We start from the raw sequence: 17,908 nt of genomic DNA, 5'->3' as shown, positions 1-17,908 counted from the left end.
CCTTAGAGAAAGTACAATGAAGTTTTTCTGTCATGAAAAGCTTTTTTCTATTGGAAAAACCTCCTGAAGCATACTAGTCTACTTCCAAAATTTTTGTGAAGTATACCTATTACGCATAACAAACTTATGAGTGACACGTTTTACACTAAAAACTTTAAAACTGCGAAAAAGTATAAAAAGTCAAACTTAATGCTAACCAAGCAACCCATTTTGGTCGCATATCCTATTGTACCTGATACTTGGAGATGGAAACACTAGAAGAAAATATAGAATTGCTTTTTCTTTTCAACATCAACAACAATTTTAAAAAGGATTGTTAAAAATTCATGAAGTTCTAGCTGCTCAATGAAGTTGAAAGTCTATTTGGCGTAATGCTTCAAAACTATTCATCATAAATCAAAATGCTAAAACTGAAAGTTTTTTTTAATTAACAAAGCACAAATGTTAGCAGACTATAACTTGCACAAATAAAGCAGACTATAACTTTAAATAAAACACATGAATACTATTAGTTTCAATTTATATGAATTTTTTGTACAAAACACAGAATCGAAGCCAAATGTAAATCCTTTGTGAAACTTACTTTAAGTTTTAACTGTACATTTCAAGCACATTTAGTTTTTCTTCACGATCAGTATAACTTTTAGCCAAACTTTAGCCAACAAGGCAGCCAGAATTTTTAAAAAGCCTAGCATGTTCAGAGCAGTGCGGACAAAATTTACAGAAACAAATGTTTAGAAGTTGGTGAGGGTTGTCTTCTCTTTAGCATTAACAAGTGAACACAAAAACTTCATAGTTATTTTTTTCCAGTTAGCGCCTACTTGCATTTTTACTATTGTTTGAAAAGAATCATCTTTACCTTCTGTTTTGTATGTTAAATGAGAGCCACGTCTATTCTCTTTTTCCATGAAGCACGCTAAATGCATTGGAAAAGATAGTTCAGCGCAGTAAATCAAATTCACCTTGTTGGGTTGACAGAGCTAGTCACCGGCTGCACCCATCAATCACTTATCCATATGTATGTAATAAAGATTGTGCATAGCTTCATAATCAATGACAATCCTTCGTCATGACACCGTAGTACTAGTAGTTAGAGCGTGGTTATTTCCAGCTCGTTGCAATCTCGAGACCTCAGGCAAGCTTTTTATGTAGAGCATAGTCTAAAGTATTAATGTATTTTAGTGTAAGTTGCTAATGGAATTCGCAAAAAGAGCCTGTTTACCTAGGCAAGGCTTAACTGACATATGACTCATCCAAAAGGCTTAAAAGCATAAAGTTTTACATATGCATTAGACTGCCATATTCTGGTTTAGTTGTGTGTTGGTGGATTATAGAATACTACAGGATGCCTTTTGAAAGGGTAATGATACATTTAATGGCAATTTAAACAAGATTATAGTCATTAAATGTTGGCGGTATATGAGTTAATCCTCTTACACCCATTTCCTGTTGATGATTGAGCAATGAGAACTTTTAAAAGGCGGAGTTTAAGGGTGGGGTTTAACAATTGCCCAAACACTTATTCAGTCATCATCAACTGAAAGCAGATAATCTAACTGCTAGTAAATAGCTAGCGTCAGATTTAAGTAATTAGCATGTGCGTATAGGGATTCATTTTGAAGAAAAGGGTAAGGCGAAATTATGGGAAGCTAAACCCTAAGAGATAATGCTGTAATTAGTGGAACTTATATAAAATCAATCGTGAACATCATTAAACCCCCAGATTCATCCCCTGTTTAGTTTTGAGCTTGTAAAGCACTTTTACATTGCTAGGATATGCATGTATTTGAACTACAGGCATTCATTTTGGAATTTCATCAGACCTTGACCCTAGATTTCTACAAATTACTTTTTACAGACATGGTAACAACCCATTACTTTTTATTATCAGAGTACAGACTACTTTCAATTGCTTGCTAAATATTTTAGAACAAACACACTTTTGACTAACTTCATTGCTACTTGCTCAATGATAAATACCACTAATCTGCGTAGACTTTAATGTATTTTAACGTGTGCCGGTGCCATGAAACCTTTATCAATCCCTGTTTTATACAAAATTTGTCAAAGCAGGCTTCTTATGAGGAAAATTTATTACACATTAGTATAATGTGCGCTAATCAGGAAATCATTTGTTAATTTTAAAATGAGGTTACAATTAATGTGTAATTAGGCATGTTATCAGCTATTATATGGATTGCTTTTAAGTGCAATATTTGTGAAATTAAGTAGCAATTAGGATATCCAACCAATGGCAGGATTTTTACTTATTTATATTATAGACTATGATGTTCCAATAACAAGAAACGGTCTACATTTTTTTAAATTATAGGAACTGTAAAACACTTATTTGCAAAGTGTAAGTAAAATTTTCACATGTGTACATATAGAACATTGAAAACAGAGGCGCATGCCAGTCAGTGAAAAAACCATAGAAGATTTATTGTTGAAATGACTGAACACGAGAGAAAGGAATACGAAGAGAGAGAGGAATACAAAGAGAGAGAGAGAGAGAGAGAGAGAGAGAAAGAAAGAAAGAAAGGGAGAGAGATAGACAGAGATACAGAAAGAAAGATAGAAAAATTCAAACATTAAAAATAGAGAGATAGACATATATACATATATACATATATATATATATATATATATATAGACAGATAGGCAGATAGACAGATAGACAGATAGACAGAAAGACAGATGGACAGATGGACAGATAGACAGATGGACAGATGGACATATAGGCAAATATACAGATAGCCAAATAGACACAGATAGACAGATAAAAAAATGGAAAGATATAAATATGGACAGACAGACAGATAGAGGTAGAACGAGACAGGTTTTTAAAGTTCGAGACGAGACTCGAGACACTGTCTTGTGAAAAGTCGAGACTCGAGACACGAGACAGTAAAATAATGAGCATTTGGTGATGATTTCACTACACAAGTACTAGCTACTTGGTATATATAAATTAATAAATCTATTTTTAAATTGAATTTTCAACTGGTGTAAACGATTTAAATACAACATTTTAATTATTATAGTGATATGCATGTAGTTTTTGTAAACAAAAGTGACACAAACAGCTCTAAAATACCGAAGTTATATATTCTAAGAATTTTGAGCTTGATTGATCATAATTATTATAAACATAATGCTTTGTACATGTATATTTTTACCATCTATTTAATAGTTCTTACTTTTTAATGTAATGTGTAATGAAACCGATAGCTGTCGCTCTACAAAGAAATACCGCAACTAAAAGAACACACGATAACACTTTCATTCTTATCGTTTCATTAATGTTAAGTTTTGTTTATGTGTTAACTGTAGTATGTGAATTATATTTAAATTGTACTCATGAAATTATATTAATTACTGTACACATGTATTTTCTTATATTGAGTTAACAAAACGTCATTGTTAACCGAACACGGACTATGGTCGACACGGCCTTTCGTTCGTTTCTCCGTGTCCGGGCAAGTTTTACCCGCGATTGGTAGTATATACGTAAAAGAGGCTCGAATTTTATGAAGGTCAGTTGGTGTTTAGACACGATACGATAAAATACAGACATTTTACCCGCAAAAGTTATCCAATTTATTAAATTGGATTATCCGAAGAGCAATTAGATACGACCCGGTATCTGTTTTAAGAACACAGAACCGAACTAAAATATAACAGGGCCGTTGTCCGGACTACATGATTAGACTCAGTGGCCAACATAATCAATAGCAACAGGTAGTAACAGACCGGGTAGAACTTTAAAGGCAGTTGCCCGCAATCTGTTACAATATATGGAGTTGTTGCTACCGCAAGAAGCCATGTTTTAATGACCGTGCGCAGGCGCTTTAGTTCTATTTCCTGTCTCAAGTTTGGCAATAGTTAAGTCGAGACGAGACCGATACGAGACGAGACAGGTCGATACTCGAGACGTCTCGTGTCTCGTTCCACCTCTACAGACAGACAGGCAGTCAGAGAAACAAATAGACAGATAGACAGATAAAAAGATATACAGATAGGCATTTAAACATATAGACAAATATACAGGCAGACAGATAGTAGATAGAAAGATAGACAGATATACGTATAGACAGATAGAAAGATAGACAGATAAGCAGATGTAGAGATAGACAGATAGAGAGATAGACTAATAGACCGGTAAACCAATAGACAGATAGACTGATAGACAGATAGACAGATAGTTAGATAAGCAGATAGACAGATAAACAGATAGACAGATAGACAGATAGACAGATAAACAGATACACAGATACACAGATACACAGATAGACAGATACACAGATAGACAGATAGACCGATACCCAGATAGACAGATAGACAGATAGACAGATAGACAGATAGACAAATAGACAAATAGACCGGTAAACCAGTAGACAGATAGACTGATAGGCAGATAGACAGATAGTTAGATAAGCAGATAGACAGATAAACAGACATTTAGAAATATAGCAGAGCAAAGAAAGGGGAACAAGCAAGAAAGAAAAATGTTCTTGTTTGTGCATTCAGGTTTGATCAAGCAAAATGGTTTATCTGCAACTGTAATGCTTTTGGAAACACAACTCTCAATTGTGAGACAAATTTTGTTGCACAACTGATGCTATATATTTTTCATCAGACTTTAAAACTTTATAGGCCTACACAAATCTTTTTGATAGTTTACAGGTTTGATGATTAGCACACATTTTGCTACAAAGTGGAGCATGCTGTAGAGGTTGTCCTGATGCTTGTGTTGCTACAAAATACACCATGCTGTAGAGGTTGTCTTGATGCTTGTGTTGCCACAAAACAGGCTATACACAAATATTGTTAAAAGATAGACCATAAATTCGGTAATATTTATAATGCCGTACTTAAACATTTTATAACCACACAACTTTCTGGTGAGACAAATACTTTAGAAAGTTTTTTAGGGAAATCGTTATTGCTAACCTTATTGTTAGACACAAAATTGTGAAGACCAGTGAAAGTTTGACTGATTTTTCTACAAACAGTCAATGAGGCTTCTCAAACACAGTTTAAGAGTTAATCTAACAAAACGATTTTTTTATCTGAACATAATTAGACCAACAAATTGAATTGTTAGTAGTTACCTTATATCTTGCTGCATTAGATTAGAAAAAAAATTTGAGACAAAGCTGTTATTAATTTGGCACAGCTAAATGTCTTTTATGATTGCAAGCAGTATTCCAGTTGAAATATGGTCTCTGATTGTACCAGATAGATAAAAAACAAAGCAATACATTTAAATAAATAAACAAGCAAAAAATTAATAAATAAACCAGTAAGAAAGTGAACTTGCAAAATCAAAAAATATTGAAATTATAAAATTGAATATCACATAATTTCGCGATGTAAAAAACAGCCATAATTAAGTTTAACTAAACCTCAAATTCTTAACACAATTATACACACCAGTGACTGTGTAAAAATACTTGTCTGGGGATTATGACAAAACTAGATTATTCCATCAGAATAAAAATTACAAGAGTAATTAGTATGCGCAAATAGTAAGAATTCAGTCATAAAAGTTCACAAAATAAATATTGAATTTTTTATAAACATACCTGTGTTCATGCTTTTGGTAAGACATCAAATAAAAAGATGCAATAAAATGTTGGCTCTGTCCAACACTCTTGTTTGAAGACCTTTAATCCTTTAAAAAATTTGACGAAGTTTGAGATGTTGTTATCAGAAATTATCAATATTTTTTATCATTCACAATTGTTTCGAGTTTTGAGATAGTCTGACCGTCAAAGAATTTTAAAATTAAAATAGAAGATATTCAATTGCTTTTAAATTGCTTAAAAGGAACGAATTGATGATCATGGCGTCTATAGCAGCAAAGAGAACATATTAATTGCAATGGCGGATATCAACGAATGCATTAAGAACAAGTTGTGAAACCATTTTGCTCGTCTTGATTTTCTGATCGTTTTTTTTTAGATCAAATTTCATCGATTTTAATATTCCAACATCTTATCATTCAGGTCTCTCTAAACATCCAAAAAGCAGTGGTTGATAGCAAAATACTGCTGTTTTTAATGGTGATTACAGATGTTTTGTGTAATTTTATTTCTAATTAGTGCTCTGCGGTAAAGCCTAATAAGATACAGATAATTTTTCATTGTCACACTAAAAATGTTTATAGTAATAAAACATAGCTAAAGTCAAAACTAAATTCAAGTACAGAAATAAACTATTTAACATAAAGAAAGCCTAGTTTGAAACAGATGTGATATCTCGTGAAGGTACCAGTTGATTGAAGCGATATTATAAAAAGCCAATCACTAATCCTTTTAATCGTGATAAATGAGGAGTAAATTAGGTACTTTCCCCGCAGCCAAACTAGGAAATAAACTTAGGGTGTGATTTTAGTCCGCACTGTACTACTACAGATTTGACAAGCATGACAAGATGGCTTTCTGGTCTTGCTTTTTTTCTCTGTTTGGTGTTCACTACTACAGCAATATTCTACGGTGATGGCAAGATATTGTTCACTTACCACAACGACTACTACATTCGCGGTTCCAGAGTTGTTTACAGACCCGAGCAGTACAAGACTTGTGAGTATCAAGCTAATGTTTGAATTTTTAACAATTGAAAGAAAATTTAAGTATCAAAATGTATTTACCTATTACATGTATCTCTGTTTGTTGGAGTCAAACATTTTAGTAACAGTACATTTTGTATTTAGTATTTCACTACATCCAGACATTATCACATATAGTCTTAGTATTTTAGGTGTATTCTGCTTTGCAATATGGGGTTGTCATTATTCTAACATCTTTCTCAATCTACTTTGTCAAATTCCTCTTTTGACCAAAATATTTTGACGGTTTTAATGAAATTTCTGAAAGTTACATGGATAATGAAGCTTTTGCCTAACATTAACCTAAAAGTTTGTCATTGAAAATTGTTGCTTAAATGGTTGTACAACAAGAAAATTACCAAAATAACGTGTAGATGTGCAAAATAAAAACCTATCGTTGAAAAACAAACATCAGCAATACCATCACTGAAAACTTGTAGCGAGCTTATGTTCCATTTAAATTGGCTTTCATACTATCAAGTTAAACTGCTAGGTAAGTTTTATTTAAAATCAAGGAGCTTATTCTCTAGACCATTTCAAATAGGTCATTTCAAATAGGCCATAGAAGCTATATATGAGACCTCCATAGTCAAATATGGCCATATAGGCCATACATTTTCAGGCCGTAAGGTTTTTGAAAATATAGTTTGGTACTATAGTTTGAAAAGAATATTCTGTTACTTCCCTGAAAGATTCATTGGTTTGATATGTTCAAATAAGAACATATGGTTTCATAATGCAAATGCAATAAAAATCCCAGGTGGTGTGCTCAACATTTCCTATGCATAATATTGAGACTGTACAATCTTTTAACTTTTTACTAAATACCTGTAACAGCTTTTGGTTTTCAAGTGTTTTTTTAGAATACAGAGCGAGCTACAAGAAACCTATAGAGATGTGTTTTATCAGCCTAACTAGTACACAGAGGATTGGTTTGTGGTGCCATATATTTTATATTTGCTGAACAAAACTTTGACTGGATAATTCTGAAGATAACAAATTTATTCAACATATTTATCTATACCATAACTAAACTGTTCATTTCAAGTAAATTGAGGAGCGACCTAACTGACTTAATATTAGTTACAGCGCATCAGAAAGTTGACCTTAAAATATCAATCACTTTTTAAAACAAAAATAAAAAACTATGTGTATTTTATGGTAAAAGTTTTATAACTAAGGAAGACTAAATCGGGCAATGTTTGGAGTTTTTTTTAATCTCCAACGCACAATCTTTCTATCTAAAGTCTTTATTAAATACACGAGAAGATTAAATTTTGATTTTATATTAATTATATTTTTATATTTATCTTTAAATCATCACATTTATTTTAAAACACAAAATTTTTAAGGTTTCAAATAAAGCATGACATTGTTTAAAGTGCACCTGTTTTTCCACAATAAATATGCTGTAGTGAGTCCCATCTTATAATGCTTTTCTTATTTGAAAATTTGTTAACATCTTTAAACGTCGCTAAAATGATACTGAATATTATCTTTCAAATTTATCAGATGGTTAAATTGCGCCAGATGTATAATTATGGTCTTCTAAGCTAACTGCCATGACTGCAAAAACAGAGCAGGTAACCTTTTGCAAATCACTGTTATTGCCGTTGTTATTTTTTTATTGCAGACAAGTTTACAAAGCTAAAGATAAGTTATATACTAAATCAACACTATAAAAAATTTATAACTGTATTTAGCATTACTTGAGCTTTCAAAAAGCTGACCTTCCTCTCCAAAGTCTATAACGTATCATTCTATAAAGCTTTTAAAAGGTTAGGTACAACCATTTTGAATAGCTGCTTCAACGATTGAAGAAACACTACTAGGTTTACTAATGCATAGAAACATTCAAAATTAACACTGCAAAGATTAAAATATTTGTAAGCACCTTGTAATATCTTCTAACACAACATTTTTAATAAAAGTTGAACATACAATGTATGTTCACTTCTAGTCTTCATTTTAGTTATCAGGTAAAAGAACATCGCTGTAGCAACCATAAACTTAGCAGCATCAATTTTAACTTCTAACATCATGTGTCATACTAGAAAAGTAGTAGGAAGACAAACAATATTTATTTTGAGTGAGACACTACAGGGAGTAAAGAAACAAAATCAATAATGAAGCATTCTTATATAAAAAAGCTTTACGGCATTGTGAAAAGTTTTTGCTAGACTATGCTCCTAAGATTGTTTTTTTTCTTGAAGATTCCAGATCGGGTAAAGGATACGAGGCACGGATTGATTACTCCAGATATGATGATGAATCAGATGCAATAGAGGCTTTTAAAAATGGACAATTCTCTAACAGGAGTTTGTGGAAGGAAATGACATGGGACTACACTGGTAACAATACCATTTAAAAATATGGCTTTGTTTTCTGTAATTGTGACATAGCAGTGAAGAATTTGTGTTACTTTTAGAAAATATTGAAAAAAGAAATTATTTTGTTAAAAAGTGAATGAAAGGACAAAATACAGTTCAGTTCACTATAATTTGGTCATTTGACTCTTTAATATTGTGTCATCTTCTCTTATTCACACTACTGCTTCTCTAAAATAGATTTAAACTTATATAAAGGAGCCAACAAAGTTTATCTATGTGATTCCCAAGAATCAAACCAATTGAGTACAGCTCAAAGAGAATATCCATCTCACGAAGACATTTGGATAGAGCTTAATTTGCAATAAACATGTAATCAATGGCGGAGTGTGATCTTTCGGACACTCATCTGTCCTTTGCTTGTCTGGGCTTTTTTATAGTCTTTGTGTGCTGTTAAACCTTACTCATTGGTTGCAAGGCAAACATGATAGCCGGCCTCCAAATGACTGTAGGTACTGTCAATGGTCAATTCATCGGTCAAGTCAGTACTCAGCTTGGTCATGGCATTGGTTGCTAAGGCAATCAACACACCAATCCCAGATATTGTCATCAAAATTTACTCCAAATTTGCGCCATCAAAGTCTAGTTGATCATTTCTAATGCCTGCACTCTCCAGCTAAATTTTATTTTAGTTCTCGCTTTAACGTTTTGTGTTGCTTGGGCAAGCATATTGGTTTCCATATCTCAGAAAAACAGCAATGTCCTCTGTCATTTCATCAGTGATTGAATCACTTTTGAAAGACAAGATTATTAAGAACTAACTTAATTAAAATCAAGAAACCTTTAGTTTTGATTTCAAAATTTTATTTTTACCAAATTTTTTTGGTTAAAAATTTATTGATTTAATAGTTTTTTTTCAACTTTAATTACCAAGCAAACAGTCTTTTGTTTGTTAATCATGAATAGAAAGTTTTCATTCAGTTTCCACTTATTCCTTGTACCTAAAGAGTCAAGATCTGCTACTAAAAACACTAGAATTAGAAAACCTCTGTGGCACCTTGCATGCTGAGCATCAAAATATCTGACAATCTATATAAAATCTGCAAGCGTCATTCTTTAATTTTCCCGTCTTTAGCCATGTCTTGCCTAAACCTTTCTATACAGAAAAAACTAGATTTTTTGGAACTATTTAAATAATAAATAGTTTGGGCGAGCTGATTTTTATGGAAAACAAATTCTCTCTTATTTTACATCAGATTGAGTGAGCCAAAATCTAGTTTTACATGATGGTGCATTTCTAGTTGTCTCATCAGCTTGTCATTTTTTAATAAACCACCGCAGCAAATATTGTACTTGTATTAATATTCTATAGTAAAGAATACAACATACAATAATGCAAAATTGTTGCTGCTCGGAATGTAACCAATATTAATCACTTATGCACGCATATATACCTATCAGTGATGGGCATTTAGCACTTGGTCACTTGATAAAAGGTGTTTTATATCACCAGCTGATTGACTATGTGTGCACCTGGATACAACTTGGTTTGATGTACGCTGCACATTACTCGCAATACTATATACCGCATAAAATATATATTGCACAGCATGTATGCATTTATGCACCTAAAGCATTTCAGACCTTGTCATGAGTATAGGGCATATAAAACATTTGTATTGGCCATTCTGTATTACTTATGTCAAAAGCTTCTGTCCCAAAGGTGGACTGATTACAACGGTTGCACATTATTAAGTTTCGTGAGAAATATATTCATTGGTTATTCATAAACTTGCTTAAAAGCTTTTTGCTAGCACTAAATTTGATGAATAATTCAAATTAGCACACTAGAGTAAATGTGTGAATAAAAAATATTGAATAAATTAAAATCTATTAAGTGTTTTTAGTAAAATTCCTTAGCAGTTTACTATGCGTACCGCCTTGGCGTAACATTTTTCGAGATTTGAATTCTCTGATTATTGAATATTCAGTTACAATTAACACTTCGTCTCCATAAATTTCTCGCTACTTGGTATTTTTCTTTTGTAACAATTTTATGTTACGAACAAGAGTTGTGTTTCAATTACTTTACATACGTAATGTTTTGCTTTAGGAAACTATTACTATTATGATACAACAAGTGGAGATGTGTATCCAAACCAAGGATTTGCCTACGCTGTAGTTATTTACGGCTGGAATGACAAGATTATTTATGAGGACACTGAACGGTACTATAAAGTCCCATCTAGCCTTGAGACTTGTGATATTGATGATATTGACATATATCATGAAACAGCTTGTTCTGTTGGTAGGTTGACTGTATACAGTGTTTTAATTTGTAGTAATCAAATATATGTAAGTGTTCAAATGGATTTTTTTACCGAAATGTTTAATATCATATGTAGTTAGAAAGGATTTTTTGGCAAAGTTGTTTACTGTAATGTTCCACTTCAAAAGTATGTGCTACATTTTCTTGAAAAAACCATAGAAACTATATGGCTGTAAATAATGAAATAGCCAATTTAAACCAAGTTACATTTTATACTCTGCAATTTCAACATTTATTTTAGCACTTGGAGACCCCATAAAGGATGGTAATGATGATTACGAATATTACGATGATTATGATTTCTCTTCTTTTAGTGGTGAGTTAACTATTTTGAATTTTTAGTTCTCCTAAGTAATATCTAAAACATGAAATGAACAATAGTCTGAAACTTAATATAAACGCCTTTTGCGGTAAGAATATCTAACTGTTAAAGTACTTACATGGGTTATCTTTAGATATTTTGTATAATTATCTCATCTGTCAAAGCTTTACCTCTCAATAACCTGAAAGTGAATCATATAAAGCCTTTGTTATTCTAAAAAATAACGCTGTTTTGCCGTCAATGCTAAACTTATTAACTCAAAACAACATCTCATAGTTTTAATCATATTTAAGCACTTAACAAACAAAGATTGATTCATGAACATTAAACCTGTATTATATATGCAAATTATGCAGCTATGTCTAATCAGATTGCTGAAATCATTCTAGTTTTTTTGCAAATTAGGAAAACGCACAATAATAATATTGGTCTAAAAACACTTAATAATACACAAAAGCAAACTAGCAGGGTGTCTAACATTTGTGTTTTAAAGTAGTTCCGATGCATTTCATAATTTAAGCATGTAATCATTTTGTCATACTTTGTTACACAATTGAAATAGTGCTTGCTAACTTTTTAAAACAAATTTTTGAATCATTTTGGTCCTTCTATTCTTCTTACATGTACAATAATTTGAAAAACTTTTAAAGCTTGCAAGAGGTTGACCTTTTACTGTGTTGTATCGAAATGAAGGATGCATGAACTATTGAACGCATTACATCGCAAACTGATTTTTTGTTTTAACTGCTTCACTGCACAGCTAGCCTTTATTTTACTCTGAAATAAATCTTTTGAGGCTATTAAAATGATGATGGTAAAAGTGGACCTACAATATTCATGTTAAATGCCAATGAACATACCCGTGAAAATTAAAACCCATGAGATTAAAAAATAAATAAAAGAAAAAAAAGTAAAAATATTCTGCTTGGCATACTTGAGAATTACTAACATAAAATCATGTTATATGTTTCCAACACATAGTCAGTCAAAAGTAAAAAACATTTGCGAGATATTTTGTTCTGTACAACTATTTGTTCAATTATTAATGTTCGTGGAAATAAAAATCTTTAGAAGTTCCTAATTGTATTCGCTGGTTACCATAACTTTAAAATCCTAATTCTAATGTTTTTTTTAATTTACTGCGCATTTCTTTTATTATTGATCATATTATTTATTACTTGAAAAATTTGATGACTGAAATTGAGTTTAAATAGACTTATGGAATATTTACGTTATTTAAAATGAAGTTGTTTCCACATTGATGAAGCATAGGGCAACTCCTAGTAATGGAAGCTGTACTTGTATATTCCAAAGGTGGTTTATGTGAGTTTTTTATTCACTCAGTACTTGGACAAAAAATTTCAGCCTCAATCTTTTGGTGAGTTGCACAAATACTTCAAATTGTGCAACCAGCTCGCTTATACACTTGAAGAAACTTTTAGTTAGAAAATATACGGATAACTTTCAAATTGTATACAACTTGCATCATTTACCACATTTGTAGCAAGTTACTACATCTAAACAAAGATAAGTTTTTATATTCAAGATCTGCTGTCAAATTATAAAAGCTACTAGTTTATACTTTTTTGACTGTCTTAACGTCATCTTCTTGCCTTTATATCATCATATGCTTTAGTAAATATGTGCTCAAAACAGTGTTTGTGTTTGAGTACTTTAACAATATGGTTCTGAGGCATTTTTCCAGATCAGTCAAGTTTATATGTCAAATTTGCTATGTTTTGCACTGTATGTAGTTAAAATACAAACTGTTGAAAATTACAAAAAATGTTTGCATCTATTTTGAGGTGTGACATTATATTCACATATTTACAATAATTTTATTTTTGGTTCGTGTAATGAGCTAATCGTTGCTGGTTTGATGGCATAGCTAGAAATATGCTTGCCTTTGTTTACTTTTAAAGATGAAGGATATCTTGGAATCACTATTCAAAAAACTCGTAGATTCTGGTCTCAACATGGTTGCTGTCAAGGGCAAGATGCAGCAACTATTGCTTAGAATTGTTCTTATATAATATTACCGGATAAAAACACCATTACAAAAAACTAATCACTTCTAAATCTTTTGAAGATGCTCTCATAGCAATTACATTTTGGCTCAAGCTTGGAAAATTGAAAAGGCTTGCAATCTAGATAAGAAGCTTCATGACCTTTTGAATGTTCAACTTAGTAGTTTTAACAACATTTTTTTTAGTAGTTACCTAGAAAAACGTAAATGCATTTCGTTATGCTGAACTAAAAAGTTTTATACTAGGCTCTATCGCCAGACTTCTGGCATTCCAATTCAAACAAATTGCTGTTTAAAAGCTATTTATACTTCATCTAGAATTTTTTCATGAGTTTGTTGCTACTAAAGTTAACTACAAATAACAATGTTTAAAATTGACTTCTGGTATGTAACATTAGTATTGCAAAGGTGTGTGTGCAACATGATTGAGAAACAATGTTCAAGTCAGTATCAAGTCTTCCTTCCCCCTTAGCAACATTTCAGGAAATTATGACATTCACTTGTCGGAAACACACACATTACATATTTACAATATTGCAAAAAAAAGTAAAGATATTTGTCTGTCATTGTTTTAAATTTGGAATTGCTTTTTTACAGCTTTGACTGATTCAAAGAACAAAAAATCAAAAAAGAAAGAAACTGGCCGCTCTCGTAAGTTTCAATTATAAGTTGTTTTCTCAGACTTTTGATCATAAAATTCCTAATTGTCTTTTAAGAGAGGTCAAAATAAGATCACGATAACATAGAAATTCATCCTGGCTTAAGCTTTAAGCAGCTTTATTTGTAGCTATTCCAATTTATACGCCTGCAGATTCCTAATATAGTCAGAAAAATTTAGATACAAATTATTGACCTTCTTTACACTTTAGGCGGTGGGACAATTGCTGGATGGATCATATTCTTCATAGTAGTAATTGGAATAGCCATAGCACTGTGGATATTCTGCAAGATGAGAAATGGCTGGACAAAGACTAGAGGCTGGCTAAGCTCATTGGGGTGAGTCTAACGAATAGCAGCTGTTGAAGTTCATTGAGAAGTTGAAAGAAGCTGCCATTTGCGATATAAATGCATGCTTTATTATGCTGAAAGTCGTTTCAAATTCCAAGTAACTAACCCTTTCTAGTAACCATTACCATAATGAACTATAATAAACTCAATATTGGAGCATTAAAAAAAATCGCATGGCAATCAGACTCGAATATTTGACTTGGCGGTCAGTCATCCTACCAACTTTGCTACTCAACCATATTACTTTGGTGCAGAATAATTTTATACATAGTTATTACACATTCTGATCTCTTATGGAATAGCAATCCGGCTCGTCTTCACAATAATAATAGCCGCGTCCTTCCATCATTGACCACGGTTGAATGTTTTGAAAAATATTGCCTCATATAAGATTTCAACGAATGAACTTTGCCATAGTGAACAGGTCCTCTAACAACTGAACCGATCAACCAACCATTAGCTTGTCAAACAACTGTACAATGTATATTGATTACGTGAGATGATCTTACCCGGCAAGCTAGATGGCAAAAGTTTTCTGAGTAAATATTACCAAAAATAGATTAAATGCAAAAAATAGGCCTTGATCAATTTGGTTGAAAAGCTAAAATATTTTGCTAGTACAAAGTCTTAGCAATAAATATGTATCTTTCAGCTGAAGATTACTTTACTGCAGAGTTTTCTGGTCTATTTAAGTCTTTAGTTAATATTGAAATCATATAACGTTGCATCCTACAGCTTAAAACTTTCTTATCCGATTTACCTCAATTTGTTTTGAATTGCGTGCAATTTTTTCAGTCAAAAACTTTCTTGAATTTAACCAATAATTGATACAGCTAAACTTGTTAAAAGTTTCGACTTCTACCAAAAACCTGTTATTCTTATCAATTCTCTACAATCAGACTTTGTATTTTTTTGGTCAAGTTATAGACATTGTTATATTTTTGTGCAGAATTCTGAGCTACCAAGTTCCTACAGTAACAACAGTGACTGATTCAAACAAGGTCATCGCCATGACTGTACCAGTTCCAGCCATCACAGTCACAACTGATCAGTACAATCCTCAGGGAGCCATCAATGTCACACTAAGTCAGCCTGTCAATGGTGAACCAGTTTGCTATTCAACAGTTGTCAATGCTCAGGGTATCCCTAGGGTTGTTGCTGTTAACAATGGCAAGGGTGCAAAGGCAAATTCTAGAAAAAAGCGGGCAAAAAATAAAAATAAAAAACGAAATCATCATGCAGTCAATGCAGGTTTTGTCAGTGCAGAATTTGGTATAACTGATATCAATCATGGAGACGAAGAAGATGATGGAGACGAAGAACATGTTGGATCAGAAGAAGAGGTTGAAGAATCTGAAGATTATGAAGAATCAGGTGAAGACAATGAAGACTTAGAAGAAGAGTGTGACAGTGAAGAAGAGGGATGAACTAAGTTTTGCAATTTTGCGTTTATGCCAAGTTTGTTTCTAATTTGATGTTAATTGTTACTTTTAAGAATTTTTTCAAAGTATAAAAGCTTTGCATGAGTATTTAAAAGCTTTTCAAAATTTTTGGTAAATAAATGAAGAAAAACAATAAAGCTAGTACAATATTAAATGTTAGTTAATAAACAATAGTTAAAGAATAGTTCAACAGCTACTACTAAAGCCTGCTAATATCAATTGAAATGTAAACTGGGTGAGTAAAAATAATTACTCGATCAGAAAAAGTCACAATATTAGTGGGAAATTGATTGTGGTTATTATCCATGTAATCAAATCAACCCATATTGTTATCACAAATTCTGCTCTAGAGCAACTCATTGGTAAAGTGTGAAGTTATAAGCTATTACCTTACTTGCACTGCAAGTGGCTTCAAAACTTTTTTTCTGTAAACGTGATATTTTTACAAATGTTGTTATTAATAATTTTTAGTGTATAATTGATTTTGGTTGGTTTCATCATTTCTAAGGAAGATGCAAATGCACACATGAAGCCACATGCACACACACACACACACACACACACATGCACGCACGCGTGCACTTGCGCACCGCGCACACAGCGCACACCCACACGCAGATGCGCACACACGCACAAACACACACATGTACACACAAACATGCACAAGAATGTATGTTCACACACATGCATTCACACACGGATGCAGGCACACACAGATATGTACAAACACACGCACATACACCTCCACACGGACACACACAGACACACATATGCACGCATGCACACATGCACACGCAGTTAGTAAGAGCTGTGAACAGAAGCATTGTGAATTGTATATTTTGTTGAACTAAATAAGTAGACACGACACTGTTTTGCAGAAGATTAAAAAACAATTGAAAAATCATTTTAAACAACAATTAGGTTTCAGACAATAACTAATGTTTGTCTATAGATTGTTATTTAATTAGAATGACATAAATTGTCATTTGAAACAATGATTGTAACTACTGTTGTCTATTTAAATTAGTTTTTTGCCATCTTCTTGCTTCATGAATGCCATAACATGTTAAGGTATTGTAAATCTTTCAAAATTGTAAATCAATCAATGGAATTTTGCTACTTGCTATGAATTAGCTACTGTATGTTATTGATACATGCAGCAGCAGTAATGAAATTTGATGTTTCAGATATTTCTATTTGATATTTTTTAATCAGAATACGGATGAGTAGCTACTTGCATTAGCAGACTACAACATTTGTAGTAAAACTATTTAGAATAAGATATTTGGAAAAATTTATTTCGAAGTGAAATATGAGAGGCTTTGCCAAAGTATCATAAAACCTAATTAATATTTTTAGGCTAAATACTTTTTACTGAATTTTATTTGCTTCATAACTTGTTACTCCATTTGCAAAAATTCGTTTCACGGATTTAGCAAAAAAGTATAATGCTACATGTACTTTTTTATGTAAACTAAACATTATTGAAACTTTAAGACACTATTTTTCAGGTTTTATTGGCTAAATCATCATCAATGTTACAGTTTTATCAAACGTCATTCAAATTAAGGCAACTTGCGTTAGCAATAAATTTACGTAGACATCTTGCAATGGATAGTTGTTTTAAAATAATTGACAAGTTGGTTATATTAGTTTTTATTAGTAATCTTGGCAACTATGAAAAATACAATGCACTGATGTGGTGTACTAAGAAATTTCTGAGTAAATTGTAACATTGTCAACGCAATGCAAAAAGCAACAAACATCTACAAAGTGTAAAATTCTTTAATATATATATATACATATATATATATATATATATATATATATACAGTCAAACA

General features: G+C 32.0%; 1 protein-coding gene and 1 pseudogene across 1 annotated transcript; one reads left to right on the top strand and one right to left on the bottom strand.

The window, feature by feature from the left end:
• Positions 1-3,712: 3,712 nt before the first annotated feature.
• On the bottom strand, positions 3,713-5,598 carry LOC137397052 (guanine nucleotide exchange factor subunit RIC1-like; annotated as a pseudogene).
• A 7,915-nt stretch (positions 5,599-13,513) lies between these two features.
• On the top strand, positions 13,514-16,052 carry LOC137397051 (uncharacterized). Its single transcript, XM_068083336.1, has 4 exons — positions 13,514-13,583; positions 14,215-14,268; positions 14,487-14,613; positions 15,575-16,052. The coding sequence occupies exons 1-4, from the start codon at positions 13,514-13,516 to the stop codon at positions 16,050-16,052; spliced, it is 729 nt and encodes a 242-aa protein (XP_067939437.1).
• The last annotated feature ends 1,856 nt before the right edge of the window (positions 16,053-17,908 follow it).

This window comes from Watersipora subatra, chromosome 5 (assembly GCF_963576615.1).
Source record: "Watersipora subatra chromosome 5, tzWatSuba1.1, whole genome shotgun sequence".
In the NCBI taxonomy this organism is placed as follows: domain Eukaryota; kingdom Metazoa; phylum Bryozoa; class Gymnolaemata; order Cheilostomatida; family Watersiporidae; genus Watersipora; species Watersipora subatra.
This window is presented reverse-complemented; position numbering and strand designations above follow the sequence as displayed.

Bases quoted from the DNA above. Each gene is read 5' to 3' on its own strand.
- LOC137397051 (XM_068083336.1), top strand. From the start codon at position 13,514: ATGAAGGATATCTTGGAATCACTATTCAAAAAACTCGTAGATTCTGGT. The intron at 13,584-14,214 runs GCAAGATGCAGC...GCTTTTTTACAG, and splicing joins CAACATGGTTGCTGTCAAGG to CTTTGACTGATTCAAAGAAC. The intron at 14,269-14,486 runs GTAAGTTTCAAT...TTTACACTTTAG, and splicing joins GAAAGAAACTGGCCGCTCTC to GCGGTGGGACAATTGCTGGA.